The 25,220-nt window shown below is 42.4% G+C and overlaps 1 protein-coding gene across 1 annotated transcript in view; it reads left to right on the plus strand.

The window, feature by feature from the left end:
- The window catches only part of LOC309588707 (protein mono-ADP-ribosyltransferase PARP12-like), a 29,536-nt gene extending 6,915 nt beyond the window's left edge, over positions 1-22,621 (plus strand). The window contains exons 3-12 of the mRNA XM_082308344.1: positions 3,570-3,819; positions 6,311-6,412; positions 8,765-8,888; positions 10,128-10,293; positions 12,775-12,895; positions 13,523-13,619; positions 14,058-14,136; positions 18,036-18,166; positions 19,927-20,078; positions 20,714-22,621. Coding sequence (XP_082164470.1) covers positions 3,570-3,819; positions 6,311-6,412; positions 8,765-8,888; positions 10,128-10,293; positions 12,775-12,895; positions 13,523-13,619; positions 14,058-14,136; positions 18,036-18,166; positions 19,927-20,078; positions 20,714-20,997 — 1,506 coding nt within the window. The 3' untranslated portion in view covers positions 20,998-22,621. The remainder of the gene's footprint in view (positions 1-3,569; positions 3,820-6,310; positions 6,413-8,764; positions 8,889-10,127; positions 10,294-12,774; positions 12,896-13,522; positions 13,620-14,057; positions 14,137-18,035; positions 18,167-19,926; positions 20,079-20,713) is intronic.
- The last annotated feature ends 2,599 nt before the right edge of the window (positions 22,622-25,220 follow it).

Consider the following 25,220-nt stretch of genomic DNA (forward strand, 5'->3'; position numbering starts at 1 on the left):
GTGCAAAGCTAATACAAGTATTCTCTTTCAGATTTTTTTACCAGTGTCTGGCATAAGTCTTATGCTTTTTTTGGTAGTTCTTAAACCAGCTTCAGGCTGAGTGGCAAACTGTGCTCTCTGCTTCTGGTTTTGATTAGCAGTATTTGTGGAGGAGAAAGTTTCTAGAAAGGAGAGGATATTGAAGTTAAGGGGGAAACATTGAGTTGGGAAAAGGCCTATTAAGAAAGCAGTGATTTTAAGTTTTTCTAGAAACATCCAGCGAACTATATTGCTCCTTTGAACCAAGGGACTACTGTATAAGTTTGTATCACAACCCTTAGTTTGTGCTTGATTGTCTGTCTCTGGTGGATGTTGGACTAACTGTTTGTTTCCAGCTCAGTAACTTGAACAGTTATCTCCACTTGGAGGGATGGAAAAACAAGCTAATATTTAAAGCCTTAACATATTTTTCTTGTTATATAGGCAGTCAGATGAGACATGTACATTTTAGATGAAAGTAACACTTTGAGCGGTATCAGGCCCCCAAAATAGAGCAACAGTCTTCAACTGAGGAAGACCATCCCTTGGCAGTGGTGTAAGATTTGAGTTCTTTAGTGACTGAAGTTGCAAGGCATCTACCACAAGACTGTTTGGCGTTACCTAGCACTTGCATATGTTCTCAATACATAGATCTTTGAGTGCTCTATAGATGATAAGCCTTTCTGCATTCCCCTCAGACAAAGTTGGGCAAACGAAAGAGAGAAAAATGAAGTGACTTACCCAAAATTCTGCGGTAGGTGAATAATTGCTTTGCATTGGCAGGCACTGGTACTTTTGGATCTCATTAAGAAAGGCACGTGGTTCTTAAGATAAGTAGCTGGTTACTACTAAAGGTTATAATGAGAAGAAATCTTATGTGCCCCTTCTGATGTTGTGGGAACCCATGACAATACAGCATCAAACAGACCTCTCTGGTAGGACCGTGGCTTGCTGTGCAGAATTCCCATCCATGGTGAGGTTCAGCACCCTTGCTGTTCTTCACCTCTTTATAGTATTTTTCTGGGAAAAAACCCAAAGCTATTGGTCTTCTATCCATATAAAACTGAATGTTCTAGATGGTACACCAAGGTTCACTGAGAATATTATGCTCTTGTGCATCTCTATAGGAACAAGCTCTATGTACGGGCTGTATTGTTAAAGGCAGTCGATGCTAATGGCATGGTATGTGCTCCCATTATGTGGCTGTCACTAATGATAACGCATGGGCCTCTGCAACCAAGGCCTACAGGTAAACTGCCTAGATTTGCTAGAAGTTACTATCTCCTCGTTATAATATCTTCCACAGTGGCCTGCTATGTTAGCTGAAAATAGGTCCAAAATGAATTTTCCAAAAATTATTTTCTCAGTGCAAGAGAGCGATGGAGCTACTGGAAGGAGTTCAAGTGAAGAGCCCCTAAGATGATGAAGGGACTGGAGCATCTCTCACATGAGGACAGGCTGAGAGAGCTGGGACTGTTTAGCCTGGAGCAGTGAAGGGTCAGGGGATCTCATCAATGTTTACAAACACCTGAAGGGAAGGGTGTAAAGCCAGGCTCTTTTCAGTGGTGCCCAGTGACAGGACCAGAGGTGATGGGCACAAACTGAAACACAGGAGGTTCCCTCTGAACATCAGGAAGTGCTTTTTTACTGTGAGGGTGACTGAGCACTGGCACAGGTTCCCCAGAGAGGTTGTGGAGTCTGCCCCCTTGGAGATATTCAAAAGCCATCTGGACACGGTCCTGAGCAACTGGCTCTAGGCGGCCCTGCAGAGGAATCTCTGCTTGGGCACCTGGAGCACCTCCTCCCCTTCCTTCTTCTCACCTTGGTGTCTGCAGGGCTGTTTCTCATGCTTTCCCCACCACCCTCCTCACTACCTTGCAGTGTTTTGCCCTTTCCTTAAATGTGTTTTCCCAGAGGTGGCACCAGCTTGGCTGACGGGCTCAGCTGTGTCCTGCAGTGGGTCTGTTGGAGCCAGCTGTGTGCAGCATGGGGCAGCCCCTGGCTTCTTCTCTCAGAGGCCACCCCTGCTGCCAGCATTTTCATGAGCATCCAACAGATTGTAACACCACTGATAGCATTTTGTGATGCAGCTGAGCTTAAATATATAAATAACAGCCATAATTGCAAGGGGGTAAATGGAAAATTGTGATATAGTTGCACAAACGGTGCAGGAAAACATGTAGAAGTAAAATCTGCAAGATACCTGGTAAAACTGAAATCCTGCAGAGCAGGCAGGAAGGGTGCATGATGGAAGCAGAATAATCCAGTAGAACAAGCAAAACCTGAACAAGTCCAGATCCCAAAAATAAGATGTCAAAAGCAAATGAGAGCATTCCTTGGGGTGTTTGGGCTAGAAAAGCATAAAGCATCCACAATGACAGAGGGAAGATGAGGAAGAAAGAAGACAACCCCCTTTGGTTTCTGCTTCCCTCAGAGGCTAAGAACCATCGAGGACAGTAGCCATCAGTGCTTACTGAAATGACATCAGGTCCACGGCTTGCTATGCTCCCACCTAATTTAGAGTAAGTTTGTGAAGGCTAATTGTTCTGTACATGATACTGACTGATGATGATGAGGGACTCGCCTTTGGCAATGGGTATTGTTAATGAATATGAATCCAGTAAAGAGTTGTTTTGCAGTTGAAACTGGCCTGATTTTTCAGTCTTTTAAACACTGCCATCCCAGCAGTCTCTAATTCCCTAGTTGGTACATAAATCTATATATATTCAGTTGCAACACAGCATAAAAACTGTCTCTTGCTTGGTACAGGGGTTGGGAAGAGATCTGTGACAGTTCTGGTGTGATGCTGGGGCTGCCCGCCAGGCAGCTGTGTGTCCTCAAAGCAGCTTTCTTGTTAGGGGGCTGCTCCTCCGTGCTGCAGGAGCGGAAGTGTTGCTGTGGTGCTTCGTGGACCATATGAAGGAATTTTTGGTGTGTGACTTGTTCCCTGGTCCAATTCACTGCATATCTGTTTTTTTGGTGAGCAGAGGAATAAAGAAAGAAATGTGTTGCTTTTTCCATATGTACTCTAACCTCAAAGCATTCTTCTTATCATTTTTAGACGCCCAAGTCTTCAATGCAGAATAAGCTTTACAAATAGGAAGTGCAAATGCAATTTCAGCTCCATGAAATAATACCTCATTTGATACAGTATATGTTTTTATGGATACACTTGTTCTTTGTTATGTTGGTTTTTCTGTTGGGTTTTTTTGTGTGTTTTTTTTTCTTTATAATAGAATAACTGTAAAACAGTCTGTTGTTATGTAACTGTCTTGCTAGGGAGCGCCAAAAATGAATGCTTGTTGGATTGGCTTTTCTTTTTCTTGGAAAAAGCCTCTGCAAAACTTCAAAACTGAAAATGCATGAGTCAGCTGAAAATACCTGCTCTTCCATGCAAGAAATCTGTCTGGATTAAAGAAGTCACAATGAACACATGCTTTTTAGTAACAGATTTTCTGCTGTAAAAGCTGTATGCTATAGAACAAAGATGAAAATTACTGATTCTAATGTGCTTTTCCATTTCGTATTATATCTATCCTCCCCGCTTCTAGGTCTGCCAATTTTACAACAGAAAGGGTTCTACCTGCAGCCAGCACAACAACTGCAACAAGCTTCATATTTGTCGACACTTTCTCCAAGGGGACTGTAGATTTTTTCCATGCAAGATATCCCATAACCTCTTGCACACCCATGCATTGAGAGTGTTGGAAACTGGAGGCATTGATGTGAACATAGCTTCAAACATCCAGGCTATATATGATTACAAGCATCAGGAATTCATCAAGGAACTGAAGGGGAAAAGTAAGTTGTAAGAAACACTGAGTTTAAATAGGATTCTGAGTTTGATAGAGGTAGAAGCTGTCCTTGCCTTACATCACAGCTAAACCCCATCGTCCTTTCTGTGTTTTCAGTACACAACTACAAACCAAGAGAAAAATGTATTGAAAAATACACAGCCCTACAGCTCCCTGTGGTAGTTGGAGTGCAGCTTATGTGCTTACCCTACCGTATGCTGAAAGCCATAGTACCGGACGGCCTGCGGAGGAGTGTTGAGATTTCTGCCCAAGCATTGTGCAGCACAATGGGGAGTAGTCTGGGATTGATCTCAGTACTGCTCTGGACACATTGCTTCCTTCCTGGGAAGGAGACAGAGTTGTATCTCTGCGTGTGATATCTTTCCTTGCCTTCTGTCCCCAGGAAACAGATACAGCTTTGTCAGTAGAGCGGTTGTCTTGATACATCTTCCAGTGAACGATATGAACTTGTAAATCTCCTGTCCTCCTGGGCAGAAGGACCTTGGCTTTAAAACCTGTCAGAGTCCAATACCCTCTGAACAGGTTCTTTTAGATATTCTATGCATGGAAGGTGTAATGTTGTCGTTGGTTTAACCCCAGCCAGCAACTAAGCGCCACACAGCCACTCGCTCAGTCCCTCGCAGTGGGAAGGGGGAGAGAATCGGAAGAATAAAAATGAGAAAATTCATGAGTTGAGATAAAGACAGTTTACTAGGTAAAGCAAAAGCTGCATGCGCAAGCAAAGCAAACCAAGGAATTCATTCACTACTTCCCATCGGCAGGCAGGTGTTCAGCCATCCCCAGGAAAGCAGGGCTCCATCATGTGTAACCGTTGCTTGGGAAGACAAACGCTGTAACTCTGAGCATCCCCCCCTTCCTACTTCTTTCCCTCAGCTTTACATGCTGAGCATGACGTCGTATGGTACGGAATATCCCTTTGGTCAGTTGGGGTCAGCTGTCCCAGCTGTGTCCCCTCCCAGCTTCTTGTGCACCTGGTGGGGTGGTGGAAGAAGCAGAAAAGGCCTTGCCTCTGTGTAAGCCCTGCTCAGCAGTAACGAAAACACCCCTGTGTTATCAACACTGTTTCCAGCAGAAATCCAGAACATAGCCCCATACTAGCTACTATGAACAAAATTGACTCTATCCCAGCCAAAACCAGCACAAATATTTAATATCAAATTTACTTATTTGAAGATAGTTGATGTTACATGGGTGTTGTGGGTTAACCCTGGTGGGCGGCTAGGCACCACAAAGCCACTCGCTCACTTTCCCCTGACCCCCAGTGGGACAGGGGAAGAGGAAAGAAAGAATAAAAGCAAGAAAACTTGGGTGTCAAGATGCGGGAGGGGAAAAAAAAAAGCAAAGGGTAAGTGGAAGAAGAAGAAAACAAAGCAAAACAAGCGTTGCAATGGGAATCACTCACCACCTCCCACAGATAGGCTGATACCAGCCAGTTCCCGAGCAAAATATGGCTAACCCTCCTAAATCTCCCTCTTTTCCCTTTTATTGCTAAGCATAATGTTGTATGGTATGGAATATTTCATTGGTTAGTTTGGGTCCTCTGCCCAGTGGTGTCCCCTCCCAACCTATTGTGCACTCCCCAGTCTATTCGCTGCGGGGGCAGAGTGAGAAACAGAGAAGGCCTTGGTGCTGTGCAAACACTGTTCAGCAAAAGCCAGGGCACCAGTGTGTTATCAGCATTGTTTTGGTCAAAAATCTAAAACACAGCATCATATGAGCTGCTATGAAGAAAATTAACTCTATCCTAGCCAGGCCCAGTACAATGAGATTTCTGATGTAGCAGAGTGATGCAAAATACGCTGAAAACGCAATACAAATGTTAAGTTACACTTACCAAAACATAGCAATTGCAATACACAGTTCAATCGCAATACCAATGTGATTCCCATTACAGGTCTGTATAATATGCTCACCATCATGACGCTGGTTGTCGCCAGTCCCCGTGAAGGAATACGTGGGTTGAAGCCAGCTCAAGCCCATTTCTCTCTTTGAAATTCTTTTGTTTGTTTAGTTTTTATACTGCTATGTTGGGCTGAGCCCTGTATTTACTCCCCGCCCTGTGCTAGTCTGGCTAATTCAGGGAGAAACATTTATACCACCAGTTGATCCATGCAGCTGACATAGCCATTTATCTACAACAAAATCCACCCTCTGGTCCCCTTTGTGTTGAGACAAAGCCAGCTTCTTTGCGACAGCCGTGGTCAGTCACACCCTGTGTTTCTCTCTGAGCTCCATGGGCACATCGCCCTTGGCCATCGCCACTGAGCCTTCTTCCATTGTCGGGGTTTATTGGTCAGTGACAAAGCCCTGACTCATGCAGTGAGCTGTACAGGGGACAGTCAGATCCTGAAAGTGCTTGACTTGGCCACTGCAGTGAACTCTCTGTGATTTCTGGGATGAAATACCAATTGCAATGTCTTTCTCTTAGAGTTATATTTTGGTAGGGCAAATAAGGACTGATGTGTTCTTTCCTGTAGATAAAAAAGATGATTCCTCTGCTAAAGTTTCGAAGGACAGTAAAGAAGACAAGTGTGATGAGCTATGCGTGTTCTATGTCTGGAAGTACTGCAAACATAGAGGTAAGCTTTATAAAAAGTAATGTTATCTTCGGAGACCAGCGTCTGCAGAAGCATTCCCGGCTCAATGGCTCGGACTAGTGGTGGCACATGGAGTGGCAGTGGCGATTGTGCCTTCTCAATTGTTCTCTTTGTTTCCAAGTCACTAATAAACACTGTCAGAATTACAGACATAATCAGAGGAAAGTCAAGTGGGTACACTTAACCCTTTCTCCTCTAGATCATCCATCTATGGCCTATTTCAGTCCTGTTGATGGGGGCAGGCTTTGGGTATGTTTCTATGGCAAAAACCCTTCAAGTGTTAAATGTTACACTTTCTGTAACTATTAGATCAATTGAAGAGCCAGCCTTATGCTGTCATCATTGACAACTGGTAACACTATGTCGTCCTTTATTCCTGCTGTATCCTATGTACATCAGATAATAGCTATATTCTCCCCCATTAAGTCCTTTAAAAAGTGATCTGAGGTGTTACAACATCTTAAGAAAACACAATAGTTGTACCAGCTAAGCTAAAGACAAATCTAGCCCATTGTCTATCTGGCAGTGGCCAATAACAGGGGTCTGAGGGAAAATATAAGTATAAATTGTATTTGGTGGCTGTTCCTGAACAGTCACCTGATCCCCAGGTTAGGTTTTTCCTTGGTTATGAGGAGGTACCATGAGATTTTCTTTCAGTGAACTTGTCCAGTCACTTTCTAAAGGACTACTCCTTTTCTGACCTCCTGGTCTTGGTAAAAGATCCACTTAAATTAGATCAGACTGTGTTTGCTTTCGCTTAGGATGTGGACAATAAGTTGCCTGATAACTGTTTGGTCTGGGATGTTTGTGTGTATTCAGCATTTCTGTAGTGGGTTTGTGTTCTGGTAAAGATGCAGTTCTCCTGTCAGAAGCTCCTTTTTTGCGAGGCAGATGAGTAAGTTACTTTAGGGCTTGGTAATACCTCCTAACCATTACTTTGAAGAGAGACAGTACTTTAAAAAATAAATTATCTCTTCTGTGGGTATTTTATGGATCATAGAAATGAAGTCTGGCCAGGAAAGACCAAGTGTGCTCTTGTCTACAGCTTTTCAAGTTAATTTAAGCACAGTGTTTTCATGACAGGGTGCACTCCAGCCCTGTTAACAAAAAGAAGGAAGAAAGGAGGGAATTACACCGTTGTCTTCATAACTGGGGTTAGTTTCCATCTGTTCCGTGGTCAGATACATCAGGGGTGAAACTCCATTTGGCTCTGTCTGGGCAGCAGCTACTCCAGCCTTGTATCACATTTCTCAGACTCTCTGCTTCTTTAGGACCAGACTTGAGGCTTAAGTTTATGAACTTTTGGACCTGTGTAATGTGAATGGTGCACCCATGTGCTAGCTGTGGAGGTCAGGCTCAAAGCAGCTGTACCGTGACCACCAAATAGCTAAACTCAAATAATGATTGGAGAGTTAGTGTGCTTTGCCATGCCATGTTTGACTCAAAAGTTGTAAATGAAAGGTTTGGTCCATACTCGGATGTGGAGTGTACATCAGCTGCCCCCAGCAGGGAGGCCTGGAGGTCAGCCTCTGCCTGTATCCAGCAGCACGTGCTCATGCAGGGGTGTTAAGCAGGTCTGAACTCAAACATGCAGACGTACATGCATTGAAAACATAGATGATTTAAAAAAAAAAAACCAAAAGACTTCCTCTTCCTGCATGAAGGGTATATAGCACAGCTGCAGGTCTTCCGTGCAAAGCAGTTACAAGTTGCTGCTTCCCATTTTCCAAGAAGGGAAGCAACAATTCCAACAGTGCCTAGCAGTCTTGTTAGTAGGGCAGTGCGCTACCTGTTCAGGGGTGACTGCAGGGTCCCTCTCGGGGGATGTTCTGTGGCATATTGCAGTCCTTTATGCTGCCTCGTTCCTTGGGCTGGGCCTAAAAAAACATTCAGGCCTTGGTAACCACCCCATAAGCTCTAAGAGACTAAGAGACAGAGAACCAAATATATCAGAGTGCTTATGCAATGTGTAGACTACAGACTTTTTACAGCTGAGAAACATGGTAGTGTGACACGTAGACACGCACTTCCTATCTGTGGCACTGCTCTCCCAGCTGCCAACGTCATGTCTCAGCAAAGGGAAGGTTGTGGTTTCTTGGAAATATATTTGGCAGTATGACAGCTTACGTTGCTTTTCCAGATAAGACTGGAGAAACACACACCCTTATTGTTCAAACATATTTCTATTTTCAGCACTCTGTCTTTATTGCTCATACCAAAGCCCAGGAGATAAAGCCAGGGTGTGAAAAATGCTTGTTACTTTTTTTTTTTCCCCTTGTCTTGCTCTCCATGTAATGATTGCAGAGCTCTTGACTATGTCTGATCTCATTACAGATAAATGCAAGTTTGTTCATTACCATTTGCCGTATCGATGGCAAATACATGATGGGAGCACCTGGAATGACCTTCCCATGATGGAGGAAATTGAAAAGGCCTATTGTGACCCAAAAAACAGCAGGTATAATGATGCTGGACTGCTTGCTTAGAGTACTGTGGTTGAGCCCCTGAGGAAAAACTCGTTTTCTTCCTAAAGATACCTGACTTCCATAACTTCTGATTACTGAGCTTCTCAGAATCTGGAAGGATGTACAAATAAGAATTTTTTTTTTTTTTTTTAAAGAAAAGTAAAAGTGATTGCATGGAAATATCACCCTATTTTTGTCTTCTAAAAATAACACAACAATATCTTGCATTTAAAACTATACAGGGTAAAAAGAGGTGGGTGGAATTTAGTGCTTATAATATTATTATTTCAGATAATGAATCATAATTTATTTATAATAATTAAGTTGGGCCTTTTAACAACAGTTCAGAGCTGGTCCTTCTGTATGGCTATTCCTTTCCTAATGCAGGTAGTATCTATAATAATAATATAATATAATAATATCTGTAATGTGCCTAGAGGAATTTTATGAAATGACCTTTGTGTAAGCAGCCCATCTCTCTCTTTTTTTTTTTTTTTTTTTTTTTAAGAGAGTGCATTTTCCTTTTAATTCTTTTCTGAAAGCCCCACTGTAAGCCACCTGGACTCATAGGAGACCCCAAGTTTGACCTCAATAAAATGGTATAGTCATTTTGGCCCATGCCTCTTCAGACAGTAGATGATTTTGATTTGCAGCTTGACTAGGCTGCTGGATGGCACAAATCACAAGCAAGATTCCTGAGGGGAGGCTGCTTTCAAAGTCTTTCTGCCTAAGACTTAATTTTTCAAGCCTCCCAGGAGTAAGACCCCAGGTGGCTCCAGCGACGAATGCTATTTACAGAACTGACAGCTGTGATTGCATCCTCTGTAACCACAGAAAAAGAACAAAGTTGATAAGCTGCAGGTGTTTGCTGGCAAACTCAGTCACCTACTTACCAACTTCTGGTTTTGTACTGAGAAAAACTGTAGCCATGCTTATTTATTGCAGAAGTACCTTTTGCCATATTGTAGCCCCAGACTGTCTGTAAAGCTGGCAGTGCAACATCTGGCTAGTGACTCAGATGGCATTCAGTGTCTCACAGGCCATAGTTTGCTTCTGAAGATTGGAAACTGTTTTCAGAGCTGCCATGCATGCTGTGGGAAGTACTTTTCTTTCAGGCCTAATTAAGTTCGGGCAGTCACATTATATTAAAGAAAATGGCACCAGCTTTAAGTGGGGATTAGAGGATAAAATATATACTGTTAACTATAATAAACCTGAATTTGTCCTTACAGCATAGCAAGTAAGAACATTGATTTCCAGACAATGACCCAGTTGTGTTCTTTGCTTCGACGCCTCTCTACACCGTCATCAGTCACAAAACCCACATTTGTATTGACCACGCAGTGGATTTGGTATTGGAAGAATGACCAAGGCCAGTGGATTGAATATGGAGAACAGGTGAGTCCACATCCTGTGCTTTGAATCACTTCTGAAGAAATGTGTGGAGCCTCTTCCCCCACTCCCCTTTACTCAGCAAGGTTAATTAAGTAAATACTTGTGCTTGAATTTTACGATGTCAAGTAAGGCAGTGAAGCTACAGATGTTCATAACAGATGTTGTTATAAAATGATGACAGGCTGGAGGGAAGGGAACATGCCTTATCTCCTTGCAGTGAGGTTCAGTACGAACAATTGTCTGTCTGTGTGTCTGGATGATTTGTTATAACTACTTTCCTGGCAAAGACCTTGTTGGAAAATGCAGGAAAGCAAAATTCCTTTTTTTTCTGGCTTGTCTTGATCAGACTGTTTTTGAAGATGCATGCTGGTTTCTCTAGTCAGAGTCCCTTTTGGAGTTGTCCATGGCTTCTATGCAGATTTAACATGCATACACTGTCCTTGAGATGTATTGTCTTTAAATTATTCAGTCTTGCCTCTCTTCTAAGCATTGTCCTGCTTCCTTGGACATGCAAGGATTGCTCTGCTCTCAGACTAAATGTTACCTTTTTCCTTGGGTGGCCAAATCCTCTTTGACGAGAGAGTGATCTATCCGAAAAATGCAGGAAAGGAGATAAATAAGGAATCTCTCCTTCCCCCAAGGCAGATGAGTTTTCCTCATATGGTTTACAGTATAGCTGCACAAATGGCAGAACACAAAGGTAATCCAGGGACGTGGAAAAGTAGGCAGGGAAAGATGATGGATATAGTGGCTCTGGCAATGGTGGGCCTTGATTTCGGTAGGCAGCTTAAATGGAAAGCATCTCCATCAGCATACCCTCATATTTTACATTGTTTTGTACATTACAGAATTATACTTGCATTGTGGTTTAACCCGGGTGTAACAGAACAGTCTAAATTTTAGTCTGCCAACTAAAATCAGTTCGTCGCGGGGAAGATTTTAGACCATTTAAAGAACCACAGCCAAAGGTAGCAGCAAAAGTAGTTTTATTAAAGTAGGATTTTGTAAAAGTGAGACTTAACGAAGGCAAGGTTCATTCTATTACTTACTGCACAGAGGATATAATAATAATAATAATAATAATAATAATAATAATAATAATAATTCAAAGTTACCAATACAAAATCTTAGTAGACTATAATACAGGGTTATGCGCGATATTGGTCACGTACCAAAGATCTGGAGTTGGTAAGGGGTCTCTCAGCCTCAAGGAGTAAGCTTGAGAAGTGTCCCAGCTCAAAGGGAGATCGCCGCTGTGCAGCCTGCTCCTTAGCAGGGAGAGCTCAAAAAAAGCTCACTCAGGCTGTCATATTTATGGAATAAAGTGGTTGGCTCATAGTCAAATTACTTGCAATGGGAAAGATAAGTACGAGACTCCTTGTGCTCACAACTTTCTTTGTTCCTTGACAAATTAGTCTTGGAAGAACCACCTGCTATTCATGTGTTAATCGCGTGATTGGTGTTCCAGTTTCCAAGCTCATATGCATCAATGCTCACCATGCCACCCTGTTCCTGTGTGGGTTTTCAGAGAACAGGTTGGAACTAGAGAAGTTCATGGCCCGATCATGGCCTAGGCCTTTACGTCCTCTGGAGCCTGAACCAAACTAACACGAGTTATGTCAAGGAGTTGAGTGCATCCGTCACACCCGGCCGGCAACTAAGCCCCACACAGCCGCTCACTCAGTCCTCCACAGTGGGATGGGGGAGAGAATCGGAAGAGTAAAAATGAGAAAACTTGTGGGTTGAGATAAAGACAGTTTAATACGTAAAGCAAAAGCCGCGTGCACAAGCAAAGCAAAACAAGGAATTCATTCACTACTTCCCATGGGCAGGCAGGTGTTCAGCCATCCCCAGGAAAGCAGGGCTCCATCATGTGTAACCGTTGCTTGGGAAGACAAATGCTGTAACTCTGAGCATCCCCCCCTTCCTCCTTCTTTCCCCCAGCTTTACATGCTGAGCATGACGTCGTATGGTACGGAATATCCCTTTGGCCGGTTGGGGTCAGCTGTCCCAGCTGTGTCCCCTCCCAGCTTCTTGTGCACCCCCAGCCTGCTGGCTGGTGGGGTGGTGGGAGAAGCAGAAAAGGCCTTGCCTCTGTGTAAGCCCTGCTCAGCAGTAACGAAAACACCCCTGTGTTATCAACACTGTTTCCAGGAGAAATCCAAAATATAGCCCCATACTAGCTGCTATGAAGAAAATTAGCTCTATTCCAGCTGAACCCCATACAACTTGTTACAGAAATTTAAATGGGATACATGTGTGTCCATCATTACTAATTATGTATTGTGTATGTGTTATGAGTGTTTGGTAATCGCACTTTAGGCCACGATAGTTCTGGGTAGATTTCTCTTCATCCTGCTCTTTGCCTCTTCTTTCCCTCTACCCGAACTAGTTATCCAGGGTTTAGTTCTGACTGTGTTTACTCATTACTCTTCTCTCTCTTTTTTTTTTTTTTTTTTTTCTTCCTTCCCCTGCCCCCCAAAGGGAGAAGGGGATAGTTTCAGCTCACCATCTTCTGATGTTATGGAGAATTTGTATCTAGCAGATCCAGATGCCACCATATCTTTCCAGGCTGGCTTGCATCATTACCAGCTCAATTTTAAAGGTACTCATTTTAAAGTTTCTCATTTATAACTATGCAGTGCTTTACAAAGAGTGACTTGCAAGCTATCCCAGGTTTTAGAAGTTATGACTTCTTTTACTAACACTACCAGATTTACTCACTGGAAGGGGAAGTGAGGTAGTAATGGCCCAGAGGAAATTCCTTACAAAAGTAACCTTCCCCCTTATTCCTTGACACTATCTCGACTCACATTGGGCCAGAAATAAAAAGATTCGTAGCCTTCACATAAAGTCATAGTAAACCTTAAGTAAAGCGAGTTAACCCTGTGGATGGTAAAAATGAAAAATCAAGCATCTTTCTGTGATAGTAAACCTTAAGTAAAGCGAGTTAACCCTGTGGATGGTAAAAATGAAAAATCAAGCATCTTTCTGTGCTGCTGGGGCAACATTTAAAGAGCATGAATGACTTAAGGGAGCAAGCAGGATAAGCACAAGTTAAATAACAGAGTTACAGGAAGGACAAGAAGCTTACATAGGCTTTGTGCAACTATTCTTCAGCAGACAGAATTTACAAAGAATATGCATTTTTTATTAATGAATGACTGTCATTAATTAATGACCCCATCTTGTAGACTTATTCATGACTTTTTCCTTTTCTTTTCTCCTCAAGAAATGACCCAGACAAACGTGTCTTCTAAAACTCGAAGACAGGTCTGCAGGCGACCAAAGTTTGTGTCTGCTGAAGAAGTGCAGAAGATAAAGAAAGGGTAAATGATGCTCTGGTTTTTTTTCATATTTCAGAAGTAATTCTAAGGCAAAATGGCTGCCAGTGTTGGCAGTAATTGTGCAAAGAACACAGCTGTTGCTAGAAGAAAACATATCCATTTGACTGAACAGAAGCTATATCACAAACTTTTGGCTTGGTGCATCACCTGGTTTCTGGGGTACATGCTACTCCAGGTACCACATCCACAGGACTGGTGATGGACAGTTGCTTCTTAAAGAAGCAAGTGGAAGAGGAGTGTGACAACTGAATGGCAGCATCCAAAGCCCAGCTCACAGAATGAGGCCATTTCCCAGTTTCTTTGTGGTTTATTTTGTTTATTTTTAAATGTAGGAATTGGCCAAAGGGGATGCTGCCAATTTGAAAGTTCAGAGCAGGACTAGAATTACTAACACCTTGTTTTCTGCCTGTTTGTAAACAGCCAGAGGGATTCTTCTATTCCAAATCAAACCTGTCCCAGCCACTGGGATCAATCTGCACTGCCTGACTTGGGATACAAGGTATCTTTTTTTTTTTCCTTTTTTTTTTCCCTCTTGTAATTCTGATGGAAAGGCATGATTCAAAGAAGAATGCTGCTTAACTGGAGCAATTGTAACTGTGTAGATGCTAAAAAGTGACAGGAGTGACTTCTTGGGTGGGTGTGCTAAAGATCTAGGTGATCTCCCAAGAGCTTCTGAAAAAGGTGCCAAATTCCCATGAACTTCATCTGCATTTTAGGCATCTAGCCACATGTAAAAACAAAACTCACCAAATTCAAGACAAAGAGATTCACTGTTAAAAATGAAAAAATGGATTACCTTGGTGACTTGGTGGACCAGTTAAGCAAGGAGCTTCTATGAAGCATGTATTTCTTCACTAGAAGCTGGGCTGAGACCAAGCCTTTTCTGTGTAGGCCATTAAAAAGCCATCCAATAATAATACCATCAGGGCTGTTGGTGGATAAGTTTTCATTGGAGACCTAGGAAAGGAAATCTCTGTATGCTCCTTCAAGTCACCCAGTACTGTCACGTACATCACAGATCTGAGCACAGACCATGGCCTCAAGGAACGGCAGAAATAAGGAGTTACAGCCAAGAATATCAAAGAACATTTGCAGTGATCTCTTCAACAGAACAAAGCCCTGCCAGCCCAAAGTCTATATGTTCCTATTTGGTCTGCCAGGACCAAAAATGTACAGGTGTTTTCTAAATTGCTAGGTCTAACGGTATTAAGAAGCAGTCCTTCTGGAAGAGAAACACGGACTCTGTAAGTACTACAGTATGCTAGAGAAAAGGATTTTCATTGTTACGCTTGTCCTTTTTTGTAGTGGTTTTGACCCTGATTAAGGAACAGCACATAATGTGGAGCGTAAGAGGTTTTCCTTGTTGACTGTGTCACAAAATCTTGTGTGATGCTGACCAAGTTATATTGGCACAGATATCGTCATGGCTAGGGACAAGACAGAATATAATACTATATTTCCAGAATTCTTTCTGGCTACTTTCGGTTGACAGAGAGCTCCATTGCTGTTCTCACTCTTTGTATCTTATTTTCCCTAGTGTAGTTACGTTGGCACTGGCATTAGAACCAGAAATATCATGTATCTTAGCTTCCGCGGGCCAGTTTCTGTTATTCTGCTTTGTGCTGAATGTTTCGTTTTACCCCAACTACCCTCTTTTGTTGGATTATGCCTTACTCACGGTAACACCAGTATGTGGCCATGTGTGTATGTAGCAAATTCATCTAAATACAGTTCTGATGAAAAATCAATGGGTAGAATCTAAGTCAACTGCTGTGTACAGTAGCTCCCTTCAATAGCTGTTTTTCACAATTAGCCAGAAACCCCTAGATTTTCAAGATTGTAAAAGTGTCAGGTGTCCAGCACATGCCGAATGAGCTAATAATGAGTTAGTGTAGGAATCTGGCAGCCAGACCTTTTGAACATTTGGGCCTGTGATATTATGAGCTCTGTCAAAATAATAAAGGATATAGCTAATCAGCTCTTCCCTTGGCTTATCAGCAGCTTAATTGATTAACATAAGCTTAAATTTTTCAAAAGAATGCCAGGAAGACAGGTAGCTCAGTTCTTTTTGGGACTCCGAGTTGTAGGTACTTAACAGCTTCCCTTGTTTACTCTGAAAACTTCAGTCTGAATTTTTGAGTCCATTTGTTTGGGTGTTTCTGGAGTCAGAGAGGTGAGTGTGAGAGGCTTTGGAATGCGATGTGCCTGGTGTCGCTGGTGGCACTTGTGGGGATGCGTGAAATACAAGGATCATCTTGTTTCCCAGAGCTCAGTTTGCTTGCTGAGTTGGCACCTAAGAAAACCGTCTCTTAACTTGTAAGCTGAGTGCCTTTCACAGGAAAGGAGAAGTTAATTCTGTACCTGAAAAGTGGCAGTACCTGTTGGCGCTAAAAGTGAAAGTCTGGGCTAGATTAAATATTTCTGTGGGACCCTAAGCTTGTTTTTTTGCAGTAGGTAATATTGGGACTGACTGGAATTCTGCATGCATGTGGTGACCATCGTAACATCTGACCATTACGACTTGATGAATTCCCTTCTCTTCAGACATTGACAAATAATCCTGGCAAAATTTGCTGCGCTGGAAGTGATTCATTTTAAAAAGGAACACCTATTTGAGATAGGGAGAAAGTAATCTGTGCTTAAAAAGAGCAGCTCTGTTTTGGTAACATTGCTTATTTTTTGAGTGTTGCAGTGTCTTAATCTAAATAATTTAGCATATAGAAAGTAGAGTGTATGAAATGCACAATGGAAATCGGTAACACCAATTGGAAAGTTGGTGTGGATCTCTTCTGTCTTTGGTTAACAAAGTGGAATTAGTAGTTTTTAAAGGAAAAAAAAAAAGGAATTGATATTGTCTTGGAACTTCATGCTGGGTTTTAAATTGTATCTTTAATGTGCAACTGAGAAATGTGTGCAATTAATGTGTGTTTTTCTGTCAGAGGATGTCTTTGTGTGGCTGCGATGTTGCTGAATCCTGACAGGTGTGCCAAAGATTGCTGTGCTGTAAGAGGAACGGGAGCTGACGCAACGTGAAGCGTCTACCCGTGTACTTTATAGGCATTAGTTCCAGTTGGGTCACTGGCGCTAATACAAACTGTGCTGCTTCCAAAACCTCGGTTAACCAGAGATCAAGGTTCGATATCACACTGCAGTAGCAATGTGGTGTTACCCTTTATTAGCAGGGGAAGCGTCCTTGGGGAAATAATCACAATCCCATAAAGTTTTTATGCAAAAGAGAACTGGCTTTGCTGCTTGGAGGCCATCATATGATAAAATAATTGAAGTGCCTTTCTTACAGGATTAGGCCTTGTACCATGTGGCTGACCCTCTGTTTTACCCAGAAAGGTTACAGTTCCTCCGTCAAAGAGGCAACACAGCAAAAGCATATTTGTACTCTAAATAAGTACTGTTTATGTATGAATAAAAGATGTAGTACTGAAATACAGTGACATAATTTTCATCTTGTAGGTGATGGTGAGCAACTTGAGCTGTGGTCACAGAGCATGCAGATAATAAATACTCGCCCATCCAAATTGTTTTGTGTGTTGTGTTGTAAAGAGGCTTTGCAAAATACTTTTGTGTTAAGACATGGGAAATTTCATTCAGCCTTGTAAAAGCTTTTTAATAAATTCAAAGAAATAATTCTTCCTTGTGTAGCTGACTATTCTTAATCCTTATAGAAGACTTTGCTATGATAGGCCTTTTCTTCAGTAAATATTTAATGCACAAGCTGGACATGGTGTCCAGAAGAACACTTCTTTATTTATATGTGGCTGTGAAATATAAGTCCTATTTTATCTCCTCTCTAAATTCAGGCTTCTAAAACATGGAGCTTTTGCCTGACAGGTTAAGATGTTGATTCCGTATTGCCTCCTAGGATGACCACAGCTTTCTTGCTTAAAACACAACTTTGATACCTGGGATGTTGGGCATTTCACTTTAAGACAGCTTGAGTCCCCACTTGACTTAGGCAGCGGTAAAGTGGGAAGTATTACCAAGTGGCATCAGTCTGCCAGCATTATGCATTTTCAGTCTAGCTTACAGAAGAGATGTGTTCGTTCTAGGAGGTTAAAGACACAGATTACTTTGGAGAAAAAATTGGAAAATTTATGCATAAGTAAGCAGAAGAGCGTGAATCATGTTTTAATTACGTTTTGCCTTAACTTTTCTTTGGGAAAAATGTGCATTTCTTGATGGATTTTTAACCACGAAAAAAGTGTGGCTTTACATATTAAGTGTCTGTCGGAATTATTCACATAGTCACAATCATCTAAAGCATTAAATTAACCTTCGTATATAGTTTGGGGACCCTTCTGAAAGTATATCTGCTGTAATTAGGCTTCTGCATGCTACAAGCTAACTGAAGCATCATGTCTTCTTTTGGTTTGTATTTTATAGGCAGTGGAGATCAGTAATACAACCTCTGAATACAACAGAATAAAGGAGCTGTTTCTTCAGACTATGAAAAACTACAGTGTCCTTAAAATACAGAGGATTCAGAATCCATCCCTCTGGAAAGTGTTTCAGTGGTTAGCATTTGTTTCCTCATGCTTAAGGGGAGGGAGTCTCCAAGAGCTGGTGTCCTGTATCTTCCCCCTACGAAAGGAAAGACGTTACCACCTGTGCTTTAACGTGACTGGTATTTCCTTCTTAGGGGCAGTTTCAGGAGTGAAATTAAGTGTCTTAAGGCCTTCCAGAGAATGCCATGCTCCCCGGGGGAGGTTCTCTTGGCATGACTCCTTGGAAGATGGGGGGAGGGGTACGGACAGAAAGACACAAATGATGCAAAATTGGGATGAGGATACCCACAGTGATGTGGAATAGCGTATTGTCTCAGGGATTGAACAGTAACTGCCTGCTGCACATGCTACAAATGTTTATCCATTAGAGTATATGAAACACTTCCTGAAAAAGAAGTGCTCAAGGGTAAGGATGCTTAGGCCTTTTTTTTTACCCCCAGATTTATTTAAGGCATCTTCAAGAGTTTGAGTACCTTTGCTGAATGAAGTCAGTATTCACTGAGAAAGAATCCTAATGCTTTAACTTAATGATTTGTGAGCTCCAGAGTTCCTTTCTGGTTTTCAGCGTCTGCATCAGTGATATTGAACTCCAGGTACTTACGCCAAGCTAGATACCAACAGATTTGAGCTGGTGCTAGTGACAATAAATGACCATGTTCAGGTTAATTTGGTAGCAGATTAAGTTGTTACATGGAACCATCATCTAGTTTAAAACAAAAGCACAGATACTTAGTGGAAGTATTCAAGGACTGTATGGAACGGTAATGGAGAAAAAAAATACTGCTCAAATAAGTACTTTCACCTGTGAAGTGACTGAACCCAGGAAGTTATCAGCTAATAATTTCATAAGATACTTCAAAACATGTAATAGCGCATAGTTTTTCTCCTCCTCCAATGAGATAATTAAGCTAACCAGGCAGAGTTTAACACTGGCAAGTTCTCAATGAACGAATTTCAGTCCATTGCTCTTAACTTTTCATTTACGCAGTTTACAAGTTGGAAGGAGTCTCCCCTCTCCCTGGCTCTGTCTACTTCGTAGCTGATCACTTCCTGAAGACTATTACTGTCTTGTCTGCTTCAACAGCTTCTGAAAACCTGTGGGATGTCTGGACACTGTGAAATAGTGATGGGAGGTGCTAGCTGAGCCTTCCGTCGTGATTCCTCTCTTGATACTGGTCATAGCTCAGTCTGACTCCTTCCTACATCTGTAAGGTCTTCAGTGATGAAAGAAGGCTCAGTTTCTCTCTTTCTGGCTCTGTCTCCTCAGCTGCACTGCTCTCGCGGAGGGGCAGGCGCTCAGGGTGTGTGGCAGTTTGAGTTCACTAGGGGAATGAAGAAGAAGCTGCCTCCAGCTTTTAGCCACTGCTGGAGCATGGAGGCTCTGCGGTTAATACAGCCTGCGCTCCGCAGAGAGTTTGGGGGTGGGAAGAGACTGGAGACATTAAAGCAGAACTCGTAGGACCCTACAGAGGAGCAAAAGGTTGGTACAGTGGCGACTGTAACCGTGTCAGTGCTTACTTAAATTCACTGAAGAAAGCCAGGATCATCTAGAATTGCTGGGCAGCGGCATCAATATATTGCTCATCTCGTAATTGTTCATCGTACTGCTAGTCTGTTTCATCTTTCAAGCTGAGAGAGGAGAAAGCAGACTGGAAATCTCATCCAGCTGATATTCGCATGTACATTATGTACTTTTTTTTTCTTTTATAAACACTTTTCTCCCATTTCTTCCACGGCTCACGCTCTCCTCCCCTGCATTTTTCTGTTAGGCAAAAGGAGCAGATGAAGAGAGAAAATGGAGGGAAAGAAGTAAACGAAAAGCTCCTGTTCCACGGAACCGACGCCTCCTTCATGAAAGCCGTCTGTATTCACAACTTTGACTGGAGAATTTGTGGAAGCAATGGAACTAACTATGGAAAGGGTAAGTAGAAGTGACTCTGTGTGTTAAACGTTTACTTAGACTCCTCTGATACTAGAGCAATCAAAGTTTTGAAGTCTTTATATAGAGGGTGAAAAAAAGAGGTAGGAATTGGTATTACGATCTTCCTTCCCTCTGGAGAGGACAAGAATTTGCTTTGTGCGGGGGTAAGTTTTTTTTCACAAGGTGAAACAAGGTTAAGAGAATTAATGTAGGGATTTGAAAAAGCCTCTGTTGCTGTAGGTGGGATCTTCTGAAGGCTCAAGGTCACAATGTGAACTTGTCAGAGAAATGGCCGCTAGTCTTCATGGAAGGGAGCAAGAAGGGGGTGCATTCCCTCAGTATGATTGTGGAAGGTCCTCATGTTTTGTTGTCTATCCCTCTCATCATAACAGACATACCTGTAGTGTTTTTATAAGTTTTGTTTTTTTAAAAATTATTCCTAAAATAGCAGATTCTGAAGGGAAATTATGTGGTGAAATCCTTTCTCTTGTAAACGTGTGTATGGTATTATGTAAACTGAGTAAGAGGAGAGCTGAGAGTTGGGTCAAATACCTTCTGAAAAACAAGGGGATGCTCAGTTTTCGCTGTCACTTTATACGTATTCCTTATAACCATGTTTTCATATAATTTTCTAGGAAGTTACTTTGCTAGAGATGCTTCCTATTCCCATGCATACTGTCAGCCTGCGATGAAAACAAACATCATGTTCGTGGCTCGTGTATTGGTTGGAGATTATATTAAGGGCAATGCAGCCTATGTTCGCCCCCCGACAAAGTCTTTTGACAGGCTTCGGTTTTATGACAGCTGCGTGGACGACGAGTTAAATCCCTCCATTTTTGTTGTCTTTGAAAAATACCAGATTTACCCAGAGTATATAATAGAGTATAAGCAGAATGAAAAAAAATGTATTATATCTTAGAGGGACCAGAGCTGTTGGTATCCCTCATCTTATTTTCCGTATTGCAGGTGTTCTTGTACTTGGTGACTTCTTTCTTTTTAATACAATCCTTTGGAATGTTAAGCCAAAGAATTTCTGTATTGAGGAGGGCTGGCAAAACAGATGTTACATTTGTGGAGGCTAATTGCCTTGTCTTCTCCTCTTCCTCTCTTAAATGAAGCATAGACATTTAGATAACCATAGCAGAAAAATAAGAATTGTGGGATGGGAAATCGAATGTTACAACTTCTGGGGGTAAATAATTGTAAATGCATTTTCTTAGACATAGAGAGGATTTCTCTTTGCAAACAGTTCAGTTAAGAGAAAAAATTAACAGTACAGTAGTTTTTAAGCAAACTCTCAAGTTTTTAGTAGTCGCAGATTCTTTTCAGTGCAGAATACCGCTATTCTTGATCCTCTCGTCTATCACAATTCTAAACAAATCAGTGTGTGTAAGGATGACTTGACTTAGTTTTCAAAAAGTGCTGCTTGTTAATGCTGATACTAGTTTCAAGTTTAAACTGGTAAAATGAAAAAATCAAAAGCTTATTATAAATCCATGTTGTCAGTTCTCAAGTGAAGAAGCTTCATCTGTACAATGGCAGTTACTGTTTGGATCAGACAATTGTTGGATCAAATTCCTTTTGCCGATCTGCAGTAACTTGCTGTGTGACCTATACACAAATAGAGCTCAAGTGAAACTGTGAAAGTCGCAACGTATGAATAAGCAGGCACTAATATTTGGCGGTTTAGCTGCAATAATGGCCGTAAGTATATAAAGGCTGTGTCACAACGAGCCAGGCTTTCAAGTGAACGCGGCCACGTATTTTCTCAACGTCAACATTTGCTTTGCAAATGCTATAGGACAGGAGAAACATCTTAAGAAGCATTGATATTTTCTGTCCTATTCGTATACGTTAATTTCCGTTTTTCAAGAAATACGACATGACTGGAAGAGACCAGTTATGTTCTCTCGAGGCCAGCGGTACGACTGCTGTCCTAAGGCACTTTGTACACCTGTTTTGGTGCCCACATGGCATTGGGCGACGCACTGAGAACTCGCTGACAAGTGTAGTTCCTCTTCGTGTTTTGAGGTAGCTGTGGGTGATCCTGGATACTGCTTCCCTGGATCTGCTTTTGACAAACTTGCTTGGTCTCTCAGTGGTGTACAACCCTACTAATGGTGGTTAAGCCCTTTTTTATTACATGCTTTTTATTGTCCTAAAAAGAAAATATAGAAACTCGTATACAGTTTCTACTGAATTTTAATACGGCGTTTGTAAGTTAATTGAACTGAAGACCCTCTGTACAAAGATGTCTTATTCAGGCAGCCTAGCTGTGAAGAGGGAAACTGCTGCTGAGGACAGAGGAGCAGTAATTTTTGCTTTCAGATAAGCTTTACAGTAACACAAGTAGCCTCCCAGTTATTTACATCATCTTTGATACAAATCTGTCAACCACACGTACTACTCAAAGTTTGCAAGTCACCAAGAGGATGGAGAAATATATAAAACTAGGAAATCTTATTAAAATTACTGTCTTAGAACTACCTGAAAACATGCATCAGTAATACATTAAAAGGGGAAGATTTTACAGCTTTTTAAGATGTCTCTCACTTTTGTTTGCTTGTAGAGTTCCTGAATCATTGAGTTTTAGCATATTTGCAAATAAAATGTGTTTTCCCTCACTTTTTGCTTGTTGGTGTGCAGTTTGTCTCCGTACGTAAACTTAGGGCGCAACTGAACAGACCTAGTGAACTAGCCACTGAATACACCCGCTCAGCGTCTTCCTCTCGTCTGTGTTTCTAAACTGGGGAACTGCATGGATGTCGTTTTGCATTTTAGTGTAGATGCTTAGCTAAGTAGGAAGGGTAGAATACAGTCTGATTCATGGAGAATATTTCTGTAAATGAACTTCCTAACTAAGACACCTTTAATATTACGTGCTGTGGTAGTTTGGTTGGATTCCGTGTAATTGAACAGCTGCTCTGAGCAGTTGTTAAAGTCCTAAAAAAAAGGGAAAGAATAAGATGAAGTAGTAGCAGAGCTACTGGTTTTAATATGTAGAAGTAGTCAGGTATTGACTTATTCTAAGGGTGTACTTTTTTGAATATCGAGATGAGTAACTTTTAAAGAATCGGAACCAAGCACCTATAGGACACAGTGCTGCACTTCACCCACCCCGTAAGCTACAAGACAGGCAAATACATGGAGAATGCCAGTGAGATGCCGACAACTTAAAATCAGTCCGAATGACAAAATCTAGAGGAAGGACAAGGGAGGAAACGGGAACTCCAGTGATGCGCTTCACGTTGTCAAAACTGCCCTTCCATAGGCCTGGCGAGAAACGCCGCCGGCTGGGGGTACAACTCTCTCGTGCAGAGGGTATCGGCTGTTTCGTCGGTGCGGGGTTGGGCTGTAGATGGGAGCTGCTTGGGGGAAGGAAGGAAGGCAGGAACTTCGGTCAGGGTAGCTAAGCTGAAGAGGGAAGAAAGCTAGAAAAAGCATACTCTGAACGCAGGAGAATGGAGAATAAAGAAAAAAGGGTTCTCCCACCTACTGGCACCTCAGCCTCTTCCTAACCGATGCCAAGAAAAACACCTTGCGGGAGAAATGCAAGGCCGACAGCAATCCTTCGCCCTTTGAGCGCGGTAACAGGCAGAGTGTGCGAGAGGAAAGGCGTGATGCCTGGCGCGGCAGCTGTGCAGCCACTGGGCCGAGTTACGGTTCCAGTTGTGGCTGCAACGAGCCAGCTTCAAGGTAAGACCGAACCAAAGTGTGTTTTCATCATAACCAACAGAATTTTGGAAGTAATTTCTTTTTTCATTCCTAGTGATTCTGAGCAGAAACCACATTTGCGCTTTTCTGGCAACCCCAGCACTGCCTATTGAGACTGCCACGTGTGGGCCCTGGTTTTGTCTGAAATAGCCTACGTCTGATAATAGCACTCCGATTTGTCGCTGCTGATGCTTCTCTTGGATTTCTGGATTGGCTAAAAGCAGGCTATTGACTGCCCTGCTGTATCTGCCTCATTCGCTAGCCTTATATTATAATCATCTGATCAATGGCTTTCGGGGAATTCAATAGGTGCAGAACAAGCTCGTTCGGAAAAGGTTAAAAATGCATTTGCTAAGGGCGCATTCTTTGTTTAATCCAGTTACTTCACCTTCTTTTTGGCACGGCGTTGTAGGGGCTCTGCACGAGCACAGATACTGCTGCTCTTCACTTCTGGATGCCTTCTTTTTGTTCTGCCTTTAAACTGAGGGAATAACTCATGTTTCGAGAAACACAGAATGCGTTAGGTGAATGTGTTATGAGCAGCACCACTGTAATTTTTTTATTAAAAAAAAAAATTCTTAGCAAGTTTGTTGCATTTTTTACCTCTGAATATCATTTTTTTCCACTCTACCCCTGTGAGCTGGGGTGCCAGCCAGCTTGTTCGCTTACAAGGAAGCGTAGGCCAGGTGCCATCCTAGCAGTCAGCCTGTCAGCAGCTCTGTTAGCCGCATCTCCTCCCTCCACCCCGCCCAAAACCCTTCAGGTATTAAGATGGAGAGTGCTGTGAGATGAGCCGTGAAGCGGAACGGAGTGAGCACAGTTTCCTAGCCCCTGCAAGGCTCCGGGGCTTCGTTTTGCTTCCTGGCACATTCAAGCCTCCGCAAAAAAAGATGCTACGCTGGCGACAGCTCTGAAGAAGCGAAAGCTGTGAACGTGCAGCCCTCTGGCACAGCTGCTCTTGGGGTTCTGGCATCGCAAAGACAAGGCAGCTGCGAGCGGGAGTCCGCAAGACAGACGCAGTGCCATTTTTCAGGAAAAAGACGCGAGGCCTCAGAACACGCCCGTTCACCGATGCCAAATGTTGTCGTGGCCCGCGAGACTGCACGGTGGCCGTACACAGGTAGGCACAACGTCCTCTCGGAAGGCCTTGGTCAGCAGCTATGCACATGTTAAGGAAGCTATCAATCACTTGCTAAGGTTCCTGCAGCTGGCCGAGGCCTTAAGTTTGTATTTGAAAAAAATCTGTAGGTATGCCTTAGGTTGAAAACTTGTTTAAAAACCCTGGGTTAATAAATCTGATCTTGATTTGCAAGCAAACAAAATTACTCAAACCCAACGTACCTGCTATGATTGTTGGTCATGATACCACTGATGCCGTGACATGCTTTCTTCACCAGCCAACCCCAGAGGCTGCAGTACTGGAGGGCT

Source organism: Platalea leucorodia, assembly GCF_965183815.1.
Source record: "Platalea leucorodia genome assembly, chromosome: 4".
In the NCBI taxonomy this organism is placed as follows: domain Eukaryota; kingdom Metazoa; phylum Chordata; class Aves; order Pelecaniformes; family Threskiornithidae; genus Platalea; species Platalea leucorodia.